This window comes from Trichomycterus rosablanca, chromosome 1 (assembly GCF_030014385.1).
Source record: "Trichomycterus rosablanca isolate fTriRos1 chromosome 1, fTriRos1.hap1, whole genome shotgun sequence".
Classification (NCBI taxonomy): domain Eukaryota; kingdom Metazoa; phylum Chordata; class Actinopteri; order Siluriformes; family Trichomycteridae; genus Trichomycterus; species Trichomycterus rosablanca.
The window spans coordinates 3,847,996-3,875,945 of NC_085988.1; the positions used below are offsets into that span (position 1 = coordinate 3,847,996).

Sequence of the window (27,950 nt, forward strand, 5' to 3'; positions counted from 1 at the left end):
TGTTATTCTAGTATGTGGGTTTATGTCTTTTATGTTTGGTTATTTTGATGTGTTATTCTAGTGGGTCTACCTCTAACCATACCCGCAGTAGTGTGTAACTAAGTGAGTGTGTGTGTGTTTGGGCGCAACCATTTTAACAAAAGATTTAAGAATATGTTTGGAATACGTTCGAAAGTAAATAAATATGTATATGATTAGAAATAGAACCTTGTCTCTGTCTTGATTGCACGAACTTGTTAGCTATTGTGCGGGTATCATGTGAATTGTGGGAACCGTGATTAATTTGGGGTGTTTGTAATTAAAAACTCTTTTTCCCTCGGGGGCCTATACCCCACTGGGGGTGGCGTTGTCGAAATTATCTTCCGGTTTCCGCCATATTATCACATTTGGCGTTGGTCGGCAGGATATGCATGAGAGCAGAGACATTGGTTCTGTTATTTGTTGTTTTCTTTTTGTAATATAAAGTCGTTATATGGTTGGTGTAGGAATGAGTGTATGTGTAGGAGCGTTGAATGAATGACCATCGCTGAGTGAGCGGTGTGAGTTTTCTTTTTAGAAGCAGAACAGCAGCCGGTGTTGGGAGCCTGTAGCCTCTTGGAGCTCTGCTCGGTCATTTTCGTGAGTTTTCGAATACGTTAAAATTGGTGGGTGCCTTTGTACAATATGTCGGAGGAAACGCAACAACTTAGGGACCAGTTGGCTCAGTTGAGAGCTGAGCACGAGCGCTTAAAGGCGGCTCGTTCTGATCAAGCTATAGATGCGAGTATGTCCAGGGCTAGTGTTCCAACTGTATCCACTACCGAACGTCTAGTCTTTATCCCTAGGGAAAAGAAGTGCCCATTGTTTAGGGGAAATGTAGGTATAAGTATCGAGGTGTGGAAGGAGGAAGCAGAGGCCTGTATGCGGGCTCGTTGCCTGTCTATTGTTGACAAAGCCTATTTTCTTTTTGATCATTTGGAGGGCGAGGCGCGGGAAGAGATTCGATATAGGTCCAGGGAGGAAAAGGAAAACCCGGAGGCCATTTTTGACATTTTGCAGGAGCTTTACGGTTGTCCACAGTCATATGTTGCCTTGCAGGAGGCATTCTTTTCCAGAAAACAGCAAGAGGGGGAGTCGCTCCTTGAGTTTTCAATCGCTTTGATGACCCTAATGGATAAGGTTAGACGGAGCGCGCCTGAGGGGATTCTTAATGTAGATGTCATTCTACGTGATCAGTTTGTGGAACATGTTAGTGAGGGTGCTCTGCGTCGTGATTTGAAAAGCTTCCTTCGGGTTAAACCGTTGGCCACGCTGATTGAGGTTCGTAAGGAAGCCATGCGTTGGGAACGGGAGGGTTTGGCTGGACCCCTTCGGCCGCGTAGTTGCTCCTTACCCTCCAGTGATCGAGTCTTTTGGGTCCCTGGTACATCTTGTTCCGTGAGTAGTGATTCTCGCGGTGGGCCCCCGACAAGGTCTGACATGGAAAAATTACAGGCTGATGTGGCAAAGCTTATGGAATTGGTGCAACAACAACAGGTGCAGCTTCAGAATCTTTCTTACGGGGTGGCTGCACGGGGGGAGCCACAGAGGCGTGGTCGATCCCCCCGGGAGGGATCTATTATCTGCAGACGCTGTCGTCAATCAGGCCATTATGCTGGGGACTGTGACGGGGAGCGAGTGGTGGGGCCCCCACTAGTCCCTCCTAATAGGGGCCCTAGGCCTCTTGAGCATCGACCTCCCCACCTGAATCAGCCATCGGAAAACTGACGCCCGCCGGACTGAAGAGTCACAGTCCGGAGGGGGCTTTTCTTGGCTCAGGCATTGCGGTTGATCCTCTTACCGTTGCTAATGCCTTACTTTCCAACTGTCCACATTCGCTTGTCTTGATGGGTGGGGTTTATGTTCCATGTCTTATTGACACAGGGTCTATGGTGTCGACTATCACCGAAAGTTTCTTCTTGGCCCATTTTGAACCTCTGGGACAGGAACACTTACAATCATGTCATTGGTTACAACTTCGAGCTGCTAATGGTCTAGAGATTCCATATTTGGGCTACTTGGAGTTAGATGTCGAGCTCTGTGGGAAAAGTATGCGTGGCTGCGGTGTTTTGGTTGTTCGTGATCCCCCGGGGGGCATGGCCGTTAAGATTCCAGGGGTTCTTGGCATGAATGTGATTAGTAGGTGTTACCAGGAACTGTTCGGGCAACATGGTCCTATGCTTTTCGATCTTCCATCTGTGTCTACAGCCCCGCAGCTGGTGGTGAAAGCGTTGCAGCACTGCCATCAGGCTGAAGTCCAGCCTATGATCGGGGCCAGTGGCACTGTGAATGTAGGGGGTCGAAGGCCGTGGCGGGTTCCGGGGGGGACTATGAAGTTGATCCCGGCTACCTGTCCCGAGTCTTATTCTGGATTTGGCACGCTTTTTGAGCCCACAGATTGGGGATTGCCAGGGGGGTTGCTGGTTTCTCCAGCTCTTGTGCAAGTGACGCGTGGCTCCGTGCAGGTCCCTGTAGTCAACGTTGGTTGTACGGACATTTTGCTTTACCCCCGTACTAGGCTGGGAGTTTTGAGCACGGTGTCCATTGTTAGCTTGCCACGAGATGTGGTGGAGGTTCATTCGGTTACTGCCGCCATTTGTTCCAAGCCGCCTGCCTTGTTGTCGGTGGAGGAACAAATTGGGGCTGTGGATTTGTCGCCTCTGTCTGCTGAGGAACAGGCAGAGGTTCGTGCACTGCTTTGGAGGTATTCCTCAGTCTTCTCTGCCCATGAGGGAGACTTGGGTTGTACTACCTTAATTTCCCATGATATCCCACTGCTAGATCAGACTCCGGTTCGACAGCGCTATCGGCGCATTGCCCCCTCCGACTATGAGGCGGTGAAAATTCACATTAACCAGCTTCTCCAGGCGAAGGTCATCAGGGAGAGCAGTAGTCCATTTGCTTCTCCCCTGGTTCTAGTTAGGAAAAAGGATGGAAGCTTACGGCTTTGCGTGGATTATCGCTTGTTAAATGCGAAGACTCGGAAGGACGCCTTCCCTCTTCCTCGAATTGAGGAGACGTTGGACATGTTGGGGGGTGCCCGCTGGTTTTCCACAATGGATTTAGCCAGCGGGTATAACCAGGTCCCAGTGTCGGAGGGGGATCGGGCCAAGACGGCATTTTGTACTCCGTTCGGGTTGTTCGAATGGAACAGAATGCCGTTTGGGCTTTGCAATGCGCCAAGCACGTTCCAAAGATTGATGCAACGTATGTTTGGCGACCAACAGTGTCATTCTGTTCTGCTGTATCTTGACGATATTGTGATCTTTTCGTCTACTGTAGCACAACATCTACAACGCCTGGAGATGGTCTTGACCCGGTTGCAGGCAGAGGGACTGAAGGCCAAGTTGGGGAAGTGTGCATTTTTCAAGCCCGAGGTTCGTTACTTGGGGCATGTGATTTCCCAGCGGGGGGTTTCTACCGACCCTGATAAGGTGGAAGCAGTTTCAAAATGGCGGCGACCTACCAATGCGTCTGAGCTTCGCTCATTTCTTGGCTTCGCCAGCTATTATCGGCGTTTTGTCGAAGGCTTTGCGAAATTGGCAGCCCCATTACATCGGTTGGTAGCTGAATTAAGCGGGAGCCGATCTAGACGGGCCTCGGGACAGCGGTTTCAGGACGCCTGGTCGGGGGAGTGCGAGGTGAGCTTCGATGGGCTCAAAAATAAGCTCGTTGCTGCGCCAGTACTGGCGTATGCGGACTTCGGCCGGCCATTCATCCTGGAAGTAGACGCAAGCTATAGTGGCTTAGGTGCGGTACTTTCTCAGGAGGTGGATGGAAAGGTTCGGCCTGTGGCGTACGCCAGTAGGACCTTGAGGCCGACGGAGCGAAACATGAGCAATTATAGCTCGATGAAACTTGAGTTTCTCGCCCTAAAGTGGGCGATTACAGAGAAATTCCGGGAGTATCTACTGGGGCAGAAGTGCTTAGTTTATACAGATAATAACCCGTTGAGCCATCTCGCCTCTGCGAAGCTAGGGGCCGTAGAACATCGATGGGCTGCGCAGTTAGCCTCGTTCGATTTTGAGCTTAAATATCGATCAGGAAAGTCTAACCGTAATGCCGACGCGCTTTCGCGGCAATACCAACCTGATGGAGAGGGGGCAGGTGATCTGGTCTCAGGGACTGCGGTCCCCAGGTTGCTGCAACAGGTAGCAGCTTGTGGAGACCGCATTATAGCTTCCCAGTTGGTGGTCTCGGTATTGCCATCTCATGCTTCTCCAGATTTGTGTGCTTTACAGGCGAGTGACCCTATTATTCAGTCGGTTCTGGTCTTCTGGAAGGATCGTAGGCGGCCAACTCGTGAAGAACGGGAAGCCCTTTCGCCTTTGGCTCTCATCCTGTTGCGCCAGTGGGATCGGTTAGTTGAGAATGAAGGGGTGCTTTATCGACGTGTTCTGCACCCCAGTGGTCGCGAGGAGTGCCATCAGTTGCTTCTGCCAGCTGTTTTGCGGTCAGAGGTCCTGCGACAACTCCATCAACAGCATGGCCACCAAGGGGTTAATCGGACCCTCGAGTTGGTCCGGCAGCGGTGTTACTGGCCACGGATGTTTGTAGAGGTGCGCCAGTGGTGTGAGGAGTGCCCTAGATGCCAGGTGGCTAAGGAGACGGCTCCGCCAGCCTCCACGTTTATGGGCCATTTGTTGGCATCTCGGCCTAACGAAACAGTCGCCGTTGATTTTACAGTCCTGGAGCCTACGACGGGTGGGGTGGAGAACGTTTTGGTAATTACCGACGTCTTTAGTAAGTACTCCATTGCAGTTCCAACACGGGATCAGCGGGCCCCGACCGTGGCCCAGGTCTTGATCACGGAGTGGTTCTATAGGTTTGGGATCCCTAGTCGGCTTCATTCTGACCAGGGGCGCTGTTTCGAGGGCATATTAATCCAACAATTGTGCAGTATGTACGGGATCCAGAAGTCGCGAACAACCCCGTACCACCCGGCTGGGAACGGGCAATGCGAACGGTTCAACCGTACGTTGCACAATTTGCTGCGCACCCTGCCGGTCTCTCGTAAGCGCGACTGGGCTACTTGTTTGCCACACGTACTATTCTGCTATAACACCACTCCGCATCAGTCCACAGGAGAATCGCCACACTTCCTAATGTTTGGACAGGAGCCGCAACTGCCAGTGGACTTTCTGTTGGGCCGAATTCGGCCGTCGGCTCAGGGAGGAGTGTGTGATTGGATACAGGAACATCAGACCCGGCTTCAAGTGGCATTTGAGGGAGCTAGGGAACGTCTGGCAGCGGCGGCGGAATACCGCAAAGGCAAGCATGATGTACGGGTGCGGAGCCCTGCTTTAAAAGTAGGACAGCTGGTGTACGTACGTGACCTTAGCGTGCGGGGTCGAAATAAAATCCAAGACCGGTGGAGCTCTTTGGTATACACGGTTGTGCGTGCTCCTTTGGAAGCTGGGGCCGTGTATACCATTGCCCCTGTCGGTGATCCGACGAAACTGAAGCACGTGCATCGCAGTATGCTGAAAGAACTGGTGGGGCCTCAGGCCCCTGATAATCATTTGGGGTTGACCCACCCTGGAGAATCAATTCCCACTGGGTTAGGGGAGCTGTCTAGTGAGGAAGATGTTCTTCTTGGGGAGCAGGCAGGTAACATCGGCCCATACGTTCCAGCTGGGCCTTATGCCCCCCAAGGTTATGCTCCAGGGGGAGGTGAGGGGTTGGGTTGGAACCGTCAGGATGCCCCTTTTAGTAGTTCAGCTGCGGGCCCGTCGGCCATTGGGCCGCCAGGTCGCAGCCCTTGCCGGGGTGAGCAATTGCCACGTCGTACCACCCGGGCCACTGCGGGGCAACATTCCAACCCGTACCGGCTGCCTGGCGGGGCGATTCCAAATTCTTGATGTTACCTTAATTTGGATATGGGGACGTATATGTGGTATCGCCGGGTCGACGATAAAAGGTGCGGGGGGTAGATTGTGGTGGTGCTTTGGCACCTTTAAGTGTGCTGCAGCCGTGTCGCATCGCGGGTTACGTCATTACGCTGGCTTGTTGTCCAGCGTTAGCGGTAGTCTTTAAATTCACGGAGCAGACACGACCAGTAGAGCAAGCTTGGGCTGTCTCACGCAGTTCCGCCTGGCTATCCGGATTGGTTTCGTTGCGATTGTTCGCTTGCGAGCGATTTTCTTGTGGAGACAAAGACAGGGACTTTCACGTTTCTCTTCGGAGGGAATTGTATTCGGCGGCCTGTGTTCCGAAGTGGCTCTTTTGGGCTTTATCTGGTTTTGCCGTGGATTCGGGCTTGGTGTATATTAGTATCGGACTCTGGGTAAGTAGTGCAGTTTTGTTATATCGCTGCTACTATGAGTTAGAGTAATTATTAATGAGCTTAGCTAATTTGGAAATATTTGTTTCCTCGTAGGATGCCAGGTGCTTTCGTCTCTCTTCTACTGGGCCTATAACCAGCTTTGCATCGTCGGGCTTCACTCCGGCTGCTGTTTTGCTTCCATTGTGTTTTATTATAGTACATTTTCACACTGCCGCTCGTTTTGGATGGTGGCGGTACCTCATTGGGAGAGGCCGTGTGCCGCCATAGCAAGCGGCAGCGTGTGTGGGTTGACTTTAATTAGTGTCTGTGCGAGGGTGTGGGGTGGTAAGTGGGTATTAACTGCTTATTATTGAGCACGTTGTTTTGGTGATTTGGTTTATTTTATTTTATTGTTTGTTGGCTGATTTCCTTTTTGATTTTTATATACATCCTGTGGGGTGGTAGTTGGGCTGACGGGGCCTGTGTGGGCCTCCCTGTCGGTTTTCACGAGTTATTGGGTTGGTGATGCTGCTTTGCTGTGCCCTCTTGGGGTGTATAGCTTACTGTGCGTGTGTGTTGTCACCGTTTTGTAAATTGCCTTACTGCCGGTTCCGTGGGCTCAGCTATTCCTGACGGGTATTGTATAGTATTAATCATATTGTTTATTTGATCTTTTAGATGTGGGTTTATGTCTTTTTATGTTTTGTTATTTTGATGTGTTATTCTAGTATGTGGGTTTATGTCTTTTATGTTTGGTTATTTTGATGTGTTATTCTAGTGGGTCTACCTCTAACCATACCCGCAGTAGTGTGTAACTAAGTGAGTGTGTGTGTGTTTGGGCGCAACCATTTTAACAAAAGATTTAAGAATATGTTTGGAATACGTTCGAAAGTAAATAAATATGTATATGATTAGAAATAGAACCTTGTCTCTGTCTTGATTGCACGAACTTGTTAGCTATTGTGCGGGTATCATGTGAATTGTGGGAACCGTGATTAATTTGGGGTGTTTGTAATTAAAAACTCTTTTTCCGTCGGGGGCCTATACCCCACTGGGGGTGGCGTTGTCGAAATTATCTTCCGGTTTCCGCCATATTATCACATAATGAAGCTTATTTTTATTGCTAAAGCCACGTGATTTAAAAATAAGAAAAAATGATATTTCCCTGATTTCTTTAAATACAGTGGAACCTCGGTATACGTCTGCTTTGGTATAAGTCCAACTTGGTATACATCCTGTTTGTATGTGAAAAATGTAGCTTGGTATACGACATTTGTTTGGAATACGACTCGCGTGCTAGAACTTGTACGGGTCAAAATCAGTCACGACACCGCATGCGACCCTTGTTTACCTCTCCCGAGACAAAGCCACGAGTGTCATTATGCCAGTTGCTACCATTCAGTAAAAAAACAGCGCTATAACTCTATAGCTATAACGCGTTATATAATTTTCAGGTACTGTACTACAGGTACTGTAGTCCCGTTAACGGTGTCCCGTGTTGCTAGGCAACATGAGGGCGAACATTACATTCGCAAACTGTTACACTATTTCTTGGACGAAACACCCGCTTAATGACCAGGATTACTGTTTATATTAATCTGGACATTTCCGTGTATAGTACATGACTTAAATAGTGTTCAACCAAGTTTGAACTTTTACTTTTCAGTGGCGTATTAATATGGAATAATGTGAGGTGGTCACAGGTGCGCTTATATCTGGGATTTTACAACGGCTTTGAACGCAGCTCAGCCAATCAGATTTTAGGACCGGAACTATCCGTTTTATGAATTATTTTATACAACCCCATCAACGTATTATATGCCAATAACAATAGGATTTTTTTCATGGGAACGGATTAATCATTTTCCCCTTATTTCCTATGGGAAAATTTGTTTGGTATACGTCCTGTTTGGTATAAGTCCAAGGTTCTGGAACGGATTAAGGACGTATACCGAGGTACCACTGTACACTCACAACTCAGCAGTACACAGGTGAGTACCATCATCCTACGTTTACCATGATGTCCAAAAAAAAGGGACGAGTTTAAAGCTAAATAGATGGACATCCTTACACTCAATACTTTTCATCCAAACACCAGTCATAAATACACTGAATTTCTATGTTTTCATATGAGCTGAGCTAGTGTTATAATATAAATTATTATTGGGCATTACAATATTGGTCTAAAAACATTTAGGTATTCAAGGAATGTGATTGGAGTTGTTCCAAACCGCCACGTGGCATAAAACCGGTTAGAACTGGCTGAGTGGAAGCCTGGAACAAAAGGAATACCTTATATGGAGTAGTACTACACCTGGCCACTAGGGGGTGGTGGTAAACTATAAATAAGAGCTGCGCGCTCTACACGTGGTCTGTTGCATCTCTTCACTCAGAGGCTTCAGAACGCAGCTGCTTTGTGACTTGGAGGACGAACCAACCTTTTTCTGAATAAAACTTTTAAAAGGACGTCACCTTGCCTCCTGATGAATTCGGATCGATTCTAACAAAAGATCCACGACAACACTAGCATTGCTGTTGTTAGCAGGTGTAATGTGTTAGGAGGAAGAAGATTGTGTGATTATGCAACACTTCACAAATATGAAAGAATAGAGCTGATAATGTAAGATTTAGTTTTTAGCAGTTCTGCCTCAGCTCCAACACAACCAGTAAAACCAGTACACACAATAATGAAGCAAATGGTGGAGAACAAACTGAACCTCCTTATTTACTCTCATGAGATTTTAGGCTCAGAATAATCAGCACTAAATCTATAAAGATTCATGTTATTTACATCTGAGCAAAACCTCCAAACTACTAACTCTGTAGAGACCAAAACTAACATTATAAACCAGCTTCTGAGAGAGAAAACAAATAAACATAAGTCATATTCTTTTCTTCATGATTTTTGTTTCCTATGTTAATGTGGTTGTAACTTGTAGCTCCTTAATTCACCAGCGAGTCACAAACCAACTGAATCAAACAGCACATGTTATAAAGTAGTTTCTACTAGATGAGCTCCAGCTGCTGATTGTTAGCTGTAATAAGGTGAAGTTCAATCCTATTGGTTTGGTATGAAGGTGTGCACCAATCAATGCAGGAGTTACCACCTCCAGACCCGCCCCCAATCCCAACCAAAGCCAGCAGCTCTGTTCAAAATGTCCTACTGCCCCAGTATATACTGCATACTAATCCTATAGTAGTGTGTACTATAGTATGCAGTATGATTAAACTGAACCATCTTCTGGTTTATTGCTTCATCTTGGAACTTGCTGTCAGTTCAATTCTCTTTTAAGAGTTCTTCTAAACTCAAGTTCTCTCAGTGTTGGAACATCTTTAATTAACATGAGCTAAATAAATAATAAAAGGTTTTTCTTTCTCGTGCCTGTTTTAGCATAATGTTTAATATTTCATTATAGAAGCTGTATGGTGGTGCAGCTAGTATTGTGGAGACCTGGATTCAATTCTCACCTCTTTATGGTGGCACTTTGATCAGTTTAGCATGTTCTCTTTATGTTTGGCTTTCTCTGTGTACTTGTACATTCTCCTCACCTTCTGTAATGCAAAAGGTGGATTGGCTGCTATAAATCCTCCTGGGACTAAATTAGCAAGTAAATGTGTCTGTGATCTACACCAGCTTTACACCACTGTGACCCTGATCAGGATGAAGTGGTTGTTATTATGTTAATAATAATAAAGCTTGTATTTAGGAGAAGTAGTGAGTGAGTGAGGTGTTTCCTGTACAGAGTGAATGATTGTACTGTATCACATCCTCCCCCTCAGCACCTGCAGTCGGTCCCAGCTGCAGCAGTGCAGTTACTGTACACTTCCACTCACCCAGGTTTTTGTACCACCATATAACACTGTGTAAAGATCCAGCTACCACTGATATGATGTGCACTCTGACAGTAATAATCTCCTGCATCTCCAGTCTCAATTCTACTGATGGTCAGAGTGAAGTCAGATCCAGATCCACTGCCACTGAAACGATCTGGAATACCTGATGCTCTGCTGTTAGTCAAGTAGATCAGAAGTTTAGGAGCTTCTCCAGGTTTCTGCTGATACCAGTTTAAATAATAGTGGCTGGAACTATATTGTGCAACATCAGAACTAGTTTTACAGTTGATGGTGACTGAAGCTCCTGGATCAACATGTTTTACTGCAGGACTCTGAGTCACAGTCACCTGACCTCTGGATCCTGAAAACAATAAGAAGAATAAAGACGTTCACTACATGAAGAACCATGTGGAGTTTGAAGATCATCTAGTGGATCTTCTCCACATGGCAGAGCCTCCTCACCAGTAGAACATAAAGCATTGTGTTACCTTGAGTGCAGAGAGCCAGTGTGCAGATGAAGATGGAGATGAAGGTCATGGTTGATGTGGGTGAAGATGCTGGTCAGCAGCTCTCAGTCATGAAGTGTTAAACTCACAGAGCTTTAAACACTGACAGAGCACTGAAGCATGTAGTGTGTGTGTGTGTGTGTGTGTGTGTGTGTGTGTGTGTGTGTGTGTGTGTGATCACTGTAGTGGAACAGTGTGAATGTGTCACTCAGAGATGCAATACTGCCACCTTATGGTGAAAGAACAATCAGCTGATACATATGGAAGTATCTCCTGTACTGTCTCCTATTCTCCCTTTATTTACTATAGTAATTCTGGCCTGACTATGTGTCTTCCTTCTACTTTTGCCAAAGCTCTCTCAGATAAAATTAAAAATTGTTAGAGGTTTTGGGAGTGAGAGTCATTAACTGGGAAAATATTACACCTGATCTAAACCCTATTGAACACCTTTGGACTGAATTGAAACATCAATTGTGAGGCAGGTTTTCATGTCCAGCATCAGAACCTGACACCTTGTGGAAAACTTTGGGGGGGAGGGGGGAGGGGGAGGGGGGGGGGTGAGAATCCCTGTTCCACAGTGAGGAGAACACCACAAAGAGAGGAACATGCTCAGTACTGTAGTGCTTTGTAGATGATGATGTTCAGTGGAGTGCAGCTTTAGCAGCTCTGCAGATGTTCTCAGATCAGTGTGTGTTTCAGAGAACTTCCTCTACAGCTGAGGGAGGTTTTTGTACCAGTAAATAACACTGTGTGAGTGGAGTGCTGTGACGCTGCTGACAGTAATAATCTCCTGCATCTTCAGCCTGGACTCCAGTGATTTTTAGAGTAAATTCTGTACCATACCCACTTCCACTAAAACGTCCAGGAATCCCAGACTGACGATTAGCTGCAGCATAGATCAGGAGTTTAGGAGCTTCTCCAGGTTTCTGCTGGTACCAGGCGAGGTTGCTGTAAATGCCCTGACTGGCTCTGCAGTTGATGGTAACAGTTTGTCCTGGAGAAACCGAGTGAGATCCTGGAGTCTGAGTCATGATGATTTCTCCAAACGACTCTAAAGAGAAGAAGAGAGAAAAGTTGAAGGTGATAAAGAGACGGTGATGGTGAGCGCTGATGTTGGAGGACTGATATGAAGATAGTAAATAAACAGTGAATCTCACGTTGAGTGAGGAGGCCGAGTGTATTCAGCAGTAGAATCAGAACCTTCATCATTGTGCTGCGTCTCAGTGACTCTGAAAGTCCTGAACCCAGTCTGATCAGAACTACAGCTCTTATAGTGTGTGTGTGTGTGTGTGTGTGTGTGTGTGTGTGTGTGTGTGTGTGTGTGTGTGTGTGTGTGTGTGTGTGTGTGTGTGTGTGTGTGTGTGTGTGTGTGTGTGTGTGGAATCACTGGAGTGGAACAGAGGTTTTTGTACGACGGCTTCATTGGAATGTATCACTGTGCTACACTTTTGGTGGAGGAACCAAACTCATTGTAAAAAGTAAGTAGTTTTATTTCTTCTACATTAAAAACATTTTTATTTTAAATATCATTTATTAATCTTCATATAAAAAAGAGAAAAAATAAGTATTAATAACAATAAATAAACAGTAACTGAATATTTAACCTTCAATAAATACTGTGGTACCTTGTAACTCGACGTCCCCTAAACTTGAAATCTTTGAAACTTGACGCCCTTCATGGAGAAATTTGTACCTTTAAACTCGACTTTTAGCTTAAACTGGAACTGTGTGGGACTGTCGCTTTGTTCACATTAATGCTGTTCATGATCATGATAATGCTTTGCTATCATTACAAAAGGAAAGTGCACAATAAACAGCAGCACCGCGACCCAGATCACCCACAGAGCATCATAAAATCATAACCGCTGCTTACCTGAGCTTCTCTTCTTCACATTGAGACCAAATCTACATCAGTGTGTTGTTACATCAGGGATTTAATCCACTTGTTTTTCTTCTTGGAGACTTTTGGAGACCAACATGGACTCTTTTTACTTCTATAACTCCAGATCAGAATTAGTTAGAAGCTAAAAATGTAATATGGTGATTGTAAACAACATTTGCTACAGGAATAAATTGTTGGTAATGGAATATAATAATATAATATTATTTTTAATATATATAATAAAATATTCACATAATGAAATATATGCAGTTCCACAGAACCATGAAACACATTAACAGGTTTCACAAACATCCTTATGGGAAAAATACCTTGAAACTCAGTGCCCCGCCCAGAACCAAATGACATTAAGTTAAGGTACCACTGTATATACAATTACTAAATATTCAACCTTTACTAAATACTTACAGTTTCTGAATATTAAAGATTGAATAAATGCGCTGGTGTTTTTGATGGTAAATATAAAGCTGGTCTCTGGTTGATGAAGTTTGGTGTAAACTGGTACGAGTGACTGGTGCTGATGTAAAATCCAGACGAATGCTGCTGTGTGTTTGTGCTAAACAATGAATATTTCTGTAATCAGCTACATCTGGATGTGCTGCAGTCAGTTGTGTTGAATGCTAAAGTAATAAGAGTTGATATTGAATATGTGCTAACAGAAGCTTGCAGATGTTTCTACTGAACTGCAGTGATGTGAGAACAGTGTGCAGCAGCACTGCATTGATGATTGAACACAGATGAAGGTTTCCAGTCTGGATGCTTAATAAGCAGTAAGGAGGAAATGATGTGGAAACGTTTCTAAATGGGACTTTTTGTTCTGTTTCTCCTGTACAGCCGGTCCCACGGTGAAGCCGTCCGTGTCTCTGCTCCCTCCCTCCTCTCTGCAGCTGTCTGAGGGATCGGCCTCGCTGCTCTGCCTGCTGTCTGGTTACTCTCCACAGGGGGCGCTGGTGAGCTGGACTGTGGACGGCACAGTGCTGGAAGACGGGGTGGTGACCGGAGCAGAAGAACAGAAAGGGGGCAGTTGGAGGCGTGGCAGCACCCTGACCCTCAGCACAGCACAGTGGGAAAAGGGGGAGGAGTTTGGCTGTAAGGTCTCTCACGGTGGCGTCGATCATCCCGTCGTATTCAGAAAGAACCAGTGTGAAGGCTAGCAGCTCCCAGATAGAACTGAACATGGAGACACTTCCACATGCTTCTACAATGGAGTTTCAGTTCTACACAATGCTGCATTTCTGTCTTTCCTCTGTTCAGTGTCCTGTTGCTCTTCCTGTAGTTTTGCTGTGCTGAAATAAAGCTGGATTTTGGACATTGTCTGGTCTTTTCTTCTAGTTCATCATCATGATGAGTGTTAGGAGAGAAGATCTTTAGCTGGAGATTCAGTGCTGTGTGTTGTGCTTCAGTGAGTTTGGATGAAGGAAGTTGAACATCTGGTGAAAGTGCTGCTCTATTCTGGGAGAAAGCAGATCACTCAGCCGTCTTCATGCAAATCTCACTTTCACCCCCATGTTCTCTCACTTTAGCTTCTACTCATTATAATTAGCTGCTTCTGGTTGGTTGTTGGGGGGCTGGTTTCACTTCTTAAAATTAATGCTGCACCCATTTAGAAATGTGAATAAACACTTGTTGTTGTAACATTTTGCCACCTATAAATAAATCATGAAGAACCATCACACACACACACACACACACACACACACACACACACACTCATGTACTTACTAATGAGTCACGTACTGATGTAATACTGCCACCTTGTGGATGTGTTACATCAAAGTAAATCTAAAAATATGTGGACACCTGACCTGAACAATTTAACCATAGCCATTAATATAGAGTGATAATAACAGGGGAGGGTTTTTGACATTTCAGCTGTTTTGGCCAAAGAGCTTTTGTAAAATCAGGCACTGATGTTCAGAACCAAGGTTAAAGGTTAGGGGTGTTGGGGTGGTTAACATTTGGAGGGGGAACAGAACCTGCTGAAGTCAAAGGAGAAAGACAAGTTACCGAAAGTTTATGGACACCTTGATATTTTACCTAACACACATTTACTCTCGAATTAGTGCACTACTTATGGTGGTTAGTACTGTACTCACTATGTAGTATACAGTATCCAATCAGACATGATCTTTTAGCTTTAGCCTTTAGAAACTTAGCATACAGGCTACAATGCAGGTTACATGTGCAGTTTTAATATCAGGCTCAGTGTTATTAAGCTCTTACTGATTTATTTATTAGAACTTAAATGTTGTAACATTGTTAAAACATTGTGGTTTTATGTAGAGACCATTAGCATACCGTTAAACGCTAGCAGTTAGCAGGTATAAACCATGTGCTGGTGATGGTGAGATGATTGACCCCTTAAGTTAATGTTAATTATATTCTACATGTCATGAAATCATAACTACATTTTATTGAAGAACATTTATTTATTATTTCTCTTCATCATGTGTGTTATAGACTAACAGTGAAGCTGTTTATATGTAACCATAGTAACCAGTGAGGTAACCTATAGAGAGGAAGATGCTCTACATCAATATCAGAGTTTTAGTAGAAGCTGTACACATCATGGTGTTCAAGTTCATCAAAACATCAACATCATCACCTCTGGAATTTGGTTTCTAGTAGAGTATTAAATGTATCTGATGTATCTGTCCTGAGCATGAGGAGATACCAGAACGTTTATTACTCAGTGGTGGATCTAATGAGGTTCATCTCTTTTGGAGGGAAGCACCACAGCTACCTGGAACTCGGTCACTTTATTAAGCAGCACCTGTGGGAGAAGCTCTGATCTTCTACAGTGAGAGAAGAGATGCAGTCTAACACACTGGTTTGTTTCACTGAGGACTTCTGCACCCCTACACAGAATATCTTCACCCCTGTTACAGAGTGGTTCACAGGGGAGAGTCCATGTCTGATCACAAAATAAAGAGACCAAGATACACTATAGAGCCAAAAGTATTCAGACTCCTGACCATGAGCTTGTTGGACATTACATTTAAAAAACAAATGCTATTAAAACTGAGTGACCGCTATGTGATCTTTTCAGCCGCTTCTCTGAGAAGGCTTCTCCATGACTTTGAAGTATATCTGTGGGAATTTGTGCCCATACAGTCAAAAGAACATTCATATGGTCAGACATTGATGCCAGTCAGGAACGCTTTTGGAACTGATGTTCCAGTTCATTCCAAAGTTGTTGAATAGGGTTGAAATCAGGTCTCATCATCAGGCCTAACGGATTATAAACCCATAACAGATTATTCTGGATATTTATACCTTTATCCACCTAAACCGTTCTCACCCTTCTCACCTTGCAGGAGTAAAAACTAAATAAACTCATCATTTCTCTCCCTGTAGAACCTGTGTGGATCAAGCAGAGACTCAAATGTGAGCACTGGTACTGAAGACTGTACTGAAGATCTGGAACCTTGTTTATGTATTAAAATCAGTCCAACAGCTGCAATAAATGTACCATTTTTGTCCAGGCCAAAGGGAAAAAGGAAGATCCTGATTACCAGCAATAAAAAATGTAAGAGCCAGCAACTGTCGTGGTATGAGGGTGTGTTATTGAGAATGACAAGGGCTACTTGCACAGCACTGATCATTAATGTAAATGGGGATGCACAGATTATGGAGCAACTTGTGCTTTTATTTAAATGGTGTTTTCCTTCAGGGCATCACTGCTTCTTTCATGCCAAGCGACATTTAAGAAGTAGTAAGAGGTGCTAGACTGACCTGTCTGCAGTCCAGACCTGCCTCCGATTAAAAACTCATGGTGCATTGTCAAGAATAATGTATAGGACCCTATTAATTGGCAGTTGTAGCCTAGTGGTTAAGGAACTGGACTAGTAATCAAAAGGTTGCTGGTTCAAGCCCCACCAAACCTTCAATTGTGTTGACAATAAAATTCTGTAACTAAGTTGCTTTGGATAAAAGCGTCTGCTAAATGCTGCAACATTTCACGTCAGTCATTAAATGACACTTATAGATTAAATGAGAGAATAAATAGAAGCTATAACACACAGCACAGCTACCTGAACTAACGGTTCAGTGTAAACCAAGAACATCTCAAAGACGAAATTCTCATCTTTGTTTCACTGTGTAAAACAAAAAACACCAAACTGTTTAATCCAGCAAGTTTCCCAACGATTACAAGGAAACATGCCTCCGTCCCAACTTCTGTAATAATAAAGAGATGAAAATAATTGGTAAAGGTTAATTAAAGGCTCTTAATCACCTCTTGTAGGGAACAGATGAATCAGTAAACTTGTAAATTTTCACAATTAGCTCAAGACTTACTGTGACCCTGATCAGGATGAAGTGGTTGTTATTATGTTAATAATAATAAAGATTATATTTAGGAGAAGTAGTGAGTGAGTGAGGTGTTTCCTGTACAGAGTGAATGATTGTACTGTATCACATCCTCCCCCTCAGCACCTGCAGTCGGTCCCAGCTGCAGCAGTGCAGTTACTGTACACTTCCACTCACCCAGGTTTTTGTACCACCATATAACACTGTGTGAAGACCCAGCTACTACTGATAACATGTGCACTCTGACAGTAATAATCTCCTGCATCTCCAGTCTCAATTCTACTGATGGTCAGAGTGAAGTCAGATCCAGATCCACTGCCACTGAAACGATCTGGAATACCTGATTCTCTGTATTCTGCTCCATAGATCAGGAGTTTAGGAGCTTCTCCAGGTTTCTGCTGATACCAGGCTAAAGCAATATCAGCATAAACATCAGAACTGGTTTTACAGTTGATGGTGACTGAAGCTCCTGGATCAACATGTTTTACTGCAGGACTCTGAGTCACAGTCACCTGACCTCTGGATCCTGAAAACAATAAGAAGAATAAAGACGTTCACTACATAAAGAACCATGTGGAGTTTGAGGATCATCTAGTGGATCTTCTCCACATGGCAGAGCCTCCTCACCAGTAGAACATAAAGCATTGTGTTACCTTGAGTGCAGAGAGCCAGTGTGCAGATGAAGATGGAGATGAAGGTCATGGTTGATGTGGGTGAAGATGCTGGTCAGCAGCTCTGTCATGAAGTGTTAAACTCACAGAGCTTTAAACACTGACAGAGCACTGAAGCATGTAGTGTGTGTGTGTGTGTGTGTGTGTGTGTGTGTGTGTGTGTGTGTGTGTGTGTGTGTGTGTGTGGAATCACTGGAGTGGAACAGAGGTTTTTGTACGACGGCTTCATTGGAATGTATCACTGTGCTACACTTTTGGTGGAGGAACCAAACTCAGCATCAGTAAGTAGTTTTATTTCTTCTACATTAAAAACATTTTTATTTTTAATATCATTTATTAATCTTCATATAAACAAGAGAAAAAAAATAACATTAATAACAATAAAAAAACAGTAACTGAATATTTAACCTTCAATAAATACTGTGGTACCTTGTAACTCGACGTCCCCTACACTTGAAATCTTTGAAACTTGACGCCCTTCGTGGAGAAATTTGTACCTTTAAACTCGACTTTTAGCTTAAACTGGAACTGTGTGGGACTGTCGCTTTGTTCACATTAATGCTGTCCGTGATCATGATAATGTTTTGTTATCATTGCAAAAGGAAAGTGCACAATAAACAGCAGCACCGCGACCCAGATCAACCACAGAGCATCATAAAATCATAACTGCTGCTTACCTGAGCTTCTCTTCTTCAAATTGAGACCAAATCTACATCAGTGTGTTGTTACATCAGGGATTTAATCCACTTGTTTTTCTTCTTGGAGACTTTTGGAGACCAACATGGACTCTTTTTACTTCTATAACTCCAGATCAGAATTAGTTAGAAGCAAAAAAATTAATATGGTGATTGTAAACAACATTTAACACAGGAATAAATTGTTGGTAATGGAATATAATATTATAATATTATTTTTAATATATATAATAAAATATTCACATAATGAAATATATGCAGTTCCACAGAACCATGAAACACATTAACAGGTTTCACAAACATCCTTATGGGAAAAATACCTTGAAACTCAGTGCCACGCCCAGAACCAAATGACATTAAGTTAAAGTACCACTGTATATACAATTACTAAATATTCAACCTTTACTAAATACTTACAGTTTCTGAATATTAAAGACTGAATAAATGTGCAGGTGTTTTTGATGGTAAATATAAAGCTGGTCTCTGGTTGATGAAGTTTGGTGTAAACTGGTACGAGTGACTGGTGCTGATGTAAAATCCAGACGAATGCTGCTGTGTGTTTGTGCTAAACAATGAATATTTCTGTAATCAGCTACATCTGGATGTGCTGCAGTCAGTTGTGTTGAATGCTAAAGTAATAAGAGTTGATATTGAATATGTGCTAACAGAAGCTTGCAGATGTTTCTACTGAACTGCAGTGATGTGAGAACAGTGTGCAGCAGCACTGCATTGATGATTGAACACAGATGAAGGTTTCCAGTCTGGATGCTTAATAAGCAGTAAGGAGGAAATGATGTGGAAACGTTTCTAAATGGGACTTTTTGTTCTGTTTCTCCTGTACAGCCGGTCCCACGGTGAAGCCGTCCGTGTCTCTGCTCCCTCCCTCCTCTCTGCAGCTGTCTGAGGGATCGGCCTCACTGCTCTGCCTGCTGTCTGGTTACTCTCCACAGGGGGCGCTGGTGAGCTGGACGGTGGACGGCACGGTGCTGCAGGACGGGGTGGTGACCGGAGCAGAAGAACTGAAAGGGGGCAGTTGGAGGCGTGGCAGCACCCTGACCCTCACCAAAGCACAGTGGGAAAAGGGGGAGGAGTTTGGCTGTAAGGTCTCTCACGGTGGCGTCGATCATCCCGTCGTATTCAGAAAGAACCAGTGTGAAGGCTAGCAGCTCCCAGATAGAACTGAACATGGAGACACTTCCACATGCTTCTACAATGGAGTTTCAGTTCTACACAATGCTGCATTTCTGTCTTTCCTCTGTTCAGTGTCCTGTTGCTCTTCCTGTAGTTTTGCTGTGCTGAAATAAAGCTTGATTTTGGACATTGTCTGGTCTTTTCTTCTAGTTCATCATCATGATGAGTGTTAGGAGAGAAGATCTTTAGCTGGAGATTCAGTGCTGTGTGTTGTGCTTCAGTGAGTTTGGATGAAGGAAGTGATGAACATCTGGTGAAAGTGCTGCTCTATTCTGGGAGAAAGCAGATCACTCAGCCGTCTTCATGCAAATCTCACTTTCACCCCCCATGTTCTCTCACTTTAGCTTCTACTCATTATAATTAGCTGCTTTTGGCTGGTTGGTTTTACCTCCTGAATTTATGGTGTGCAACAATTAAAGCACCAGGCCGGTATCACATACTGAACTTGAACTGACAAACAATATAAAGTCCAAGGAGCCGATCTCCAGAAAGTGTTTAATCCTAAAGTTAACTAGCTTGAGCACAATAACTTTCCCAAAGGTGAATACTGAGCCTAGTGCCACCTTAACTGGGTGTCTAAATGTTGACACAACATTTTGGGTCTATCAGATCATTGAGTCTCTCCCACGTGGGTTAAGGCACCACACGGACACGGGGAGAACATGCAAACTCCACATAGAAAGGACCCGGACCGCCCCGCCTGGAGATCGAACCCAGGACCTTCTTGCTGTGAGGCGACAGTGCTACCCACTTAGCCACCGTGCCACCCTATGAATTTAATGTAAAATTATTTATAATTAATTCATTTATTAATGGGGCGGCACGGTGGCTCGGTGGGTAGCAATTACTAGAACAGGTGTCACGGAGCTGTGTGACTGAAACTGTGTTTCCGATGTAGTGTCATGGATCTTATTTTCTTTCTATTTTTTTGAACATTAAGAACATGTGGAATATATCTAGGTTAGCTTTTAAACCTACAATCATAGTAGTGTGTGCTAAAGCTATCAAACATATTTGATACTATTAATATCCAAACATATTTTGATACTAAGAGTGAACTTGTATCAGAGTGTATCCAGGATTAACTAGAAAGTAAGTATTACCATTAAATGTTTCCAGATGAGCTATATGAAGACGGTCTTTTGGAAGATGTATCTATAGCGCCATCTAGTGGCCATTAGTAATTTACTCTTTTGGTGAGATCTGGGAAGCTTAAATTCGGTCACACCCTTTTTTATCCTGCCACCTTAAAACAAGCCACATCTAAGTTTTTTTTATTATTATTTTATTATTTTAATAAAAAAAAAAAAGATCCATTGGTCAATTATCCTCCAACTATAATAGCTTTTCTGGTCACTCACAGTCAGTGTTCACTAACCGTATACCCAACCGGAACCAGAGGTTCCCAGTGGACTGAATTGAGTCAAACCAGACCTAAACAGATGTCCAAATTTTGATATAATGACTCGGGCCTCTAACTGATTGTTGAGTTCTCCCACGTGAGTTAAAGCATCCTGTGGTCACTACTAGCTGTACTAGCAATCGGCAGAACAGGTGTCACAGGACTGTGCGACTGAAACAGAATTTCTGGGCAAGTTACAGTGATGATTTCTTAAGTGAGACGACCCTTATAAATTTGGAGAATACGTGCCCACTATTCCTAGTAAATAAAAGGAGCATACCGTACCCCCAATTGTTATTGGAATCAAAACCCTAGTCCCCAACATTCACTGATTGGGCTAACCAAATATATCCTACCATGGTTTAAACATACACCTATAGCTACGAGGTTTCAGCAGACCACCTGCAGAGTTAATTCAGGATATCAAAATGGCTGACGACTTCCAGTCAGATTCCCTCAGTGGAGGAGGTTCTTACAGGGATATAGAGACAGTTCTTGCAGACATGACAAACTCCTTGGTCCCTGAATATATGAACACTGCCCAAAAGTCAAACCCTCAGGCACTTGAGTCATTACTGGACAGTTGTATAGCGGTGTATTCACAGAGTGATCGTAAGGACAAAGACTTAGCTAAAATCCTGGGAAAAATGACCATCATATTGGTCACCCAGGCCCAACGCCGTTCCAGAGACCTAAAGCAGGTGAAAGCTGAATGCGTGACTCACGAGCAGAATCACACAGTAGAGGGTTTGAACGTGCACTCACTAGAACTAGTCAGGAATTGGCTGCATCCCAGGAAGGGAATGCAGATCTTGAAGGTGAGATAGGTGTGGTTAAGGGAAGGAACCAGGAACTGGTACAGCAAGTTGCTAGTGCTGAGGGACTGCTTGAGCAGGCCTAGTCTAGAATAGAACACCTTAAGGAACAACAGGCCAGTTTTGACAGGGAGTTGGTGGAAACCAAGGCAGAATTAACAACCTCCCAACATCAGCGATTAAAGGCAGAGCGCAAGTTGACCGAGGCAGAGGAAGAGTTGTGGGACACCCGGTGATCACATAGATTCCTCTCAAAGAAAACTTCCGATGGTACGGCCGAACCACATTACTCACTTACTCTAGGGCAAATGGGACTGAGAGGGTGGGAAGATGCCTTTTAAAACGAGGGGAAACAGGAACCAACTCCTAGAGGTTCTCAAAAGGACGGCGTTGTGCGTCCTCCTCTACTGGTCAATCCTGAGCCTTCCCATACTGGTTGGGCCAACAAGGCTCGTCCAAGCCCGGCTACAGAAACTTCTCCTCAAAGGAGTGACCCAACCCCTGGCCTCTACCATGCCCAGGATCACACCGATCGGGACTTAGACAAAATCGCACGCAACATAGCCCGATTTGAGCCAAAACATGATGGATCCAGTGACGTAAACGCCTATCTTAGGGATATTGATTACAGTGGACGATAGGATTTATTTAATCAAGGTAACCTCAGAGAAGTCAGTAGTTTTATCAAGCCATTTATCAATCATTTACGAGGTGCCCGTTTGGCTATGCAAACTCACCAGCAGAGTTCAACATCTTCCTTAACAAGGCATGTCATTTTACATTACATTTACATTTTCAGCATTTAGCAGACGCTTTTATCCAAAGCGACTTACACAATGAGCAACTAAGGGTTGAGGGCCTTGCTCAGGGAGGTGGTGGTGGGGCTTGAACCGGCAACCTTCTGTTTACTAGTCCAGTACCTTAACCACAGAGCTATCACTGCACCACGCTAAAAACCACAGCCAAAATAGCCAATGGCGGTCAGGGATGGATTTTAGAGTTGCTTAAATATGCAGATTTGCAACAATTAGCCAAAAATGAAGGCTGTTAAGTTGCTGAGAGCAGTAAAGCAGCATTTTGAACAGGAAGGCTCTGAGAATGCACCTTCTACCCGGCAACGTCCCGCATCATCCCCAACACCCGGACCACCCTCACCACAACAGAAGCAGTCAGCCAAGCAGTCAGCCAAGCGTCCAGCACTGAAGTCCGCACTCTTCAAACCTACTATCTCAACCAAGAAAATCGTCAGGTTTTCTCGGGGCACTCTGGATAATGAGCACAAACGTTCTTTGTTGAAGACTCCAGCTCGGATGTCCAGAACACCTGGTACAGGAATTAATCCATTTATCTTCAGTGGCTCTGATACCCCAGGGACCAACAAGAAGAAAACATTTGACTTAAAGGTAAGCTGAAGCCTTTTCCAACTCAAACTACTGCACCAGAAAAAAAGCAAATGGTTCATCAGAATAACTATAAACAGCACCAAGTGCAGACAAAAGAGGTCCAGATGCTCGTGAACGGGGTACGCTTATACAGTGTATCACAAAAGTGAGTACACCCCTCACATTTCTGCAGATATTTAAGTATATCTTTTCATGGGACAACACTGACAAAATGACACTTTGACACAATGAAAAGTAGTCTGTGTGCAGCTTATATAACAGTGTACATTTATTCTTCCCTCAAAATAACTCAATATACAGCCATTAATGTCTAAACCACCGGCAACAAAAGTGAGTACACCCCTAAGAGACTACACCCCCAAATGTCCAAATTGAGCACTGCTTGTCATTTTCCCTCCAAAATGTCATGTGACTCGTTAGTGTTACTAGGTCTCAGGTGTGCATAGGGAGCAGGTGTGTTCAATTTAGTAGTACAGCTCTCACACTCTCTCACTTGTTGCGCTACATGAAGATGGCCACGGCTACAAGAAGATTGCCAACACCCTGAAACTGAGCTGCAGCACAGTGGCCAAGATCATCCAGCGTTTTAAAAGAGCAGGGTCCACTCAGAACAGACCTCGCGTTGGTCGTCCAAAGAAGCTGAGTGCACGTGCTCAGCGTCACATCCAACTGCTGTCTTTGAAAGATAGGCGCAGGAGTGCTGTCAGCATTGCTGCAGAGATTGAAAAGGTGGGGGGTCAGCCTGTCAGTGCTCAGACCATACGCCGCACACTACATCAAATTGGTCTGCATGGCTGTCACCCCAGAAGGAAGCCTCTTCTGAAGTCTCTACACAAGAAAGCCCGCAAACAGTTTGCTGAAGACATGTCAACAAAGGACATGTATTACTGGAACCATGTCCTATGGTCTGATGAGACCAAGATTAATTTGTTTGGTTTAGATGGTCTCAAGCATGTGTGGCGGCAATCAGGTGAGGAGTACAAAGATAAGTGTGTCATGCCTACGGTCAAGCATGGTGGTGGGAATGCCATGGTCTGGGGCTGCATGAGTGCAGCAGGTGTTGGGGAGTTACATTTCATTGAGGGACACATGAACTCCAATATGTACTGGGAAATACTGAAGCAGAGCATGATCCCCTCCGTCCGGAAACTGGGTCGCAGGGCAGTGTTCCAGCATGATAATGTCCCCAAACACACCTCTAAGACGACCACTGCTTTATTGAAGAGGCTGAGGGTAAAGGTGATGGACTGGCCAAGCATGTCTCCAGACCTAAACCCAATAGAACATCTTTGGGGCATCCTCAAGCGGAAGGTGGAGGAGCGCAAAGTCTCGAATATCTGCCAGCTCCGTGATGTCGTCATGGAGGAGTGGAAAAGCATTCCAGTGGCAACCTGTGAAGCTCTGGTAAACTCCATGCCCAGGAGAGTTAAGGCAGTTCTGGGAAATAATGGTGGCCACACAAAATATTGACACTTCAGGAACTTTCACTAAGGGGTGTACTCACTTTTGTTGCCGGTGGTTTAGACATTAATGGCTGTATATTGAGTTATTTTGAGGGAAGAATAAATTTACACTGTTATATAAGCTGCACACAGAGTACTTTTCATTGTGTCAAAGTGTCATTTTGTCAGTGTTGTCCCATGAAAAGATATACTTAAATATCTGCAGAAATGTGAGGGGTGTACTCACTTTTGTGATACACTGTAGTCGTAGGTTTAGGCACCAAACTTTTTAGGTCCACGTGTCCAACAGGTTTTTCCTACTTTAGTGACCCACCCGCTGAGAAACCTGTGAATGTAAGTGCTCTGGTTATAAGAGATTCTCAGCTCGGACACGTGCATATTGCAACCTCCCAGAGACACCAGCAACCATAGTCACCTGTATTCTGGGGGCCAGGGCACCCGACATCAGAGCAAATCTTAAAGTGCTGGCTAATGCTAATCGTAGATTTTCTAAGATTGTTATCCACGTCGGCACTAATGATGTTCATTTGCGGGAGTCTGAGGTTACTAAGAATAATGTTAAAGAGGTGTGTGAGTTAGCTAGGTCGATGTCTGAGGCAGTAGTGTGCTCTGACCTGTTACTGATTCGACCCAGTGGCGAAACCTACAGCAGGTTGTTGTTGCTGAACTGCTGGAGGTCTAAATGGTGCTCAGAAAACAGTGTTGCTTTTATAGATAACTGGTCCACTTTTGAGGGAAGGCCTGGTCTTTTAAAGCGGGATGGTGTCCAACCCTCATGGGAGAGTGCTGCTCACATTTCTTGCAGCATAGGTGACAGGCTTTACCACCGCGTTAGTGTAGCGGCAGATAGAGGTAACTGACTATCCAGAGTTGAGACCAGGTAGCAAACAAACAGGCCTAACCGACTGTCTGCGAGTCTGTCCTCATAACTTAATTAATCTAAATGAGCCTTATAATAACAATAATAAAGTTAGATTAAAGTTATTAAACATTAGATCACTAGTGTGTAAAACAGTAATTGTAAATGAAATTATCACAGATAACTCTCTTAGTGCACTTTGTTTAACTGAGACCTGGGCTAGAGCTGATGAGTATCTAGGTTTAAATGAAGCATCTCCTCCTGGTTACAGTTATGAACATAAGCCACGTCTTAATGGTCGTGGAGGAGGAGTAGCAACAATTTATAACAAGGACATAGGTCTTACTGTAAAGTTAACTCCTATAACAAACTCATTTGAAGTCTTTGTTGCTGACATAGCCAATAAATCTTCATTTGATAAAACCTGGTCCTTACTCGGAATTTCTTCTGACCACTATGTACATAACCCTATGATAAAGTGATGATTCGAATCTTATTCAGCTTCTGACAGTGTTTGGATGCCGATTGTCACAAAAATCCACCAAAAATAGTGACGTGTCCAGATTGTCAAAGATTCTGCAGGTCTCAATATTGTTACGATCATCACAAAGCTTATGTTGATCCATCATCTGACACCCCCATACCCTGTGTGACCCAGAATTTTACCATCCTAAATGCAATCTAGTGCTACATCATGATCCATTCATCCCAAATAATCATGTCTGTTACACAGCTAGACGTCATCTCTAATGAGAATCTGTCATGAGTGTTTTATCCAATCATTCAGCCAAGAGTTTTATGATTTTGAAGTGAGACAGGAAGGTGGTGAGTACACAGCAAATTGTATATGTTGCATCGACTTTCAAAACAATAAATGAACTTTTGCTGGTGATGGTTCACTGCCGGAAATATGCTGGTTACAGATTTATAGCTCATTATGCTGGGGGAAACGATTCCTACTTCTTGTTAAATCATCTTGTTAAAGAAGGAGTGACGCCGAGCATCGTAGCTCAAGGGGCCAAACAATTTGATCTTTTCATGATGGAGTTCAACCAAACTTTCACAGATAGTTTCTCATTCTTACCAATGAAGCTTAGTTTTGTTTCTAAAGTCTCTTTAACACACTCACAACTCAGTGGTACACAGGTGAGTAACCATGCTGTCCAAAGAAAAAGTCGAGTTTAAAGCTAAATGAATGTACATCCTTACACTTGATACTTTTCATCCAAACACCAGCCATACAAACACTGAATTTTTCTGTTTTCAAATGAACGTAGCTAGCATTACTAGCATTGCTGTTGTTAGCAGGTGTAATGTGTTAGGAAGAAGAAGATTGTGTGATTATGCAACACTTCACAAATATGAAAGAATAGAGCTGATAATGTAAGATTTAGTTTTTAGCAGTTGTGCCTCAGCTCCAACACAACCAGTAAAACCAGTACACACAATAATGAAGCAAATGGTGGAGAACATACTGAACCTCCTTATTTACTCTCATGAGATTTTAGTCTCAGAATAATCAGCACTAAATCTATAAAGATTCATGTTATTCACATATGAGCAAAACCTCCAAACTACTAACTCTGTAGAGACCAAAACTAACATCATAAACCAGCTTCTGAGAGAGAAAAACAACTAAATCACATGTTTAAAAATAAATGAATTAATTATATTCTTTTTCTCTTTATTATTATTTTCTAGTTATTTTTTAATGTGGTTGTAACTTGTAGCTCCTCAATTCACCAGCAAGTCACAAACCAACTGAAACAAACAGCACATGGAGATAAAGTAGTTTCTACTAGATGAGCTCCAGCTGCTGATTGTTAGCTGTAATAAGGTGAAGTTCAATCCTATTGGTTGGGTATGAAGGTGCACCAATCAATGCAGGAGTTACCACCTCCAAACCCGCCCCCAATCCCAACCAAAGCCAGCAGCTCTGTTCAAAATGTCCTACTGCCCCAGTATATACTGCATACTAATCCTATAGTAGTGTGTACTATAGTATGCAGTATGATTAAACTGAACCATCTTCTGGTTTACTGCTTCATCTTGGAACTTGCTGTCAGTTCAATTCTCTTTTAAGAGTTCTTCTAAACTCAAGTCCTCTCAGGTTTAGAGCTTCTGTTGTTAATATGATCTGAATATTTTGTATTTTCTACACTTTGGTTAAAAGCAGCAACAAAGCTGAAATATCATGAAGTGATAAAAGTAATAAAAACATGATCTTGGATGATCTGAAATCCATGACCGATACTCTGGACGACCTTCTCCACCCATTATTGAGTACCATTAAGTGGTTGTTATTATTTTAAAAATAATAAAGCTTGTATTTAGGAGAAGTAGTGAGTGAGTGAGGTGTTTCCTGTACAGAGTGAATGATTGTACTGTATCACATCCTCCCCCTCAGCACCTGCAGTCGGTCCCAGCTGCAGCAGTGCAGTTACTGTACACTTCCACTCACCCAGGTTTTTGTACCACCATATAACACTGTGTGAAGATCTGGCTACCACTGATCTCATGGTCACTCTGACAGTAATAATCTCCTGCATCTTCAGTCTTAATTTTACTGATGGTCAGAGTGAAGTCAGATCCAGATCCACTGCCACTGAAACGATCT

The 27,950-nt window shown here is 43.8% G+C and overlaps 1 pseudogene and 1 gene segment (V, D, J or C); both read right to left on the bottom strand.

The window, feature by feature from the left end:
* LOC134316941 (zinc finger protein 850-like) overlaps positions 1-27,950 on the bottom strand; it is a 1,214,164-nt pseudogene that overhangs the window by 317,165 nt on the left and 869,049 nt on the right.
* LOC134317668 (immunoglobulin kappa variable 3-15-like) lies at positions 11,319-11,953 on the bottom strand. The segment is given in 2 exon segments: positions 11,319-11,674; positions 11,781-11,953. Coding segments are annotated over 2 exon segments (408 nt in total).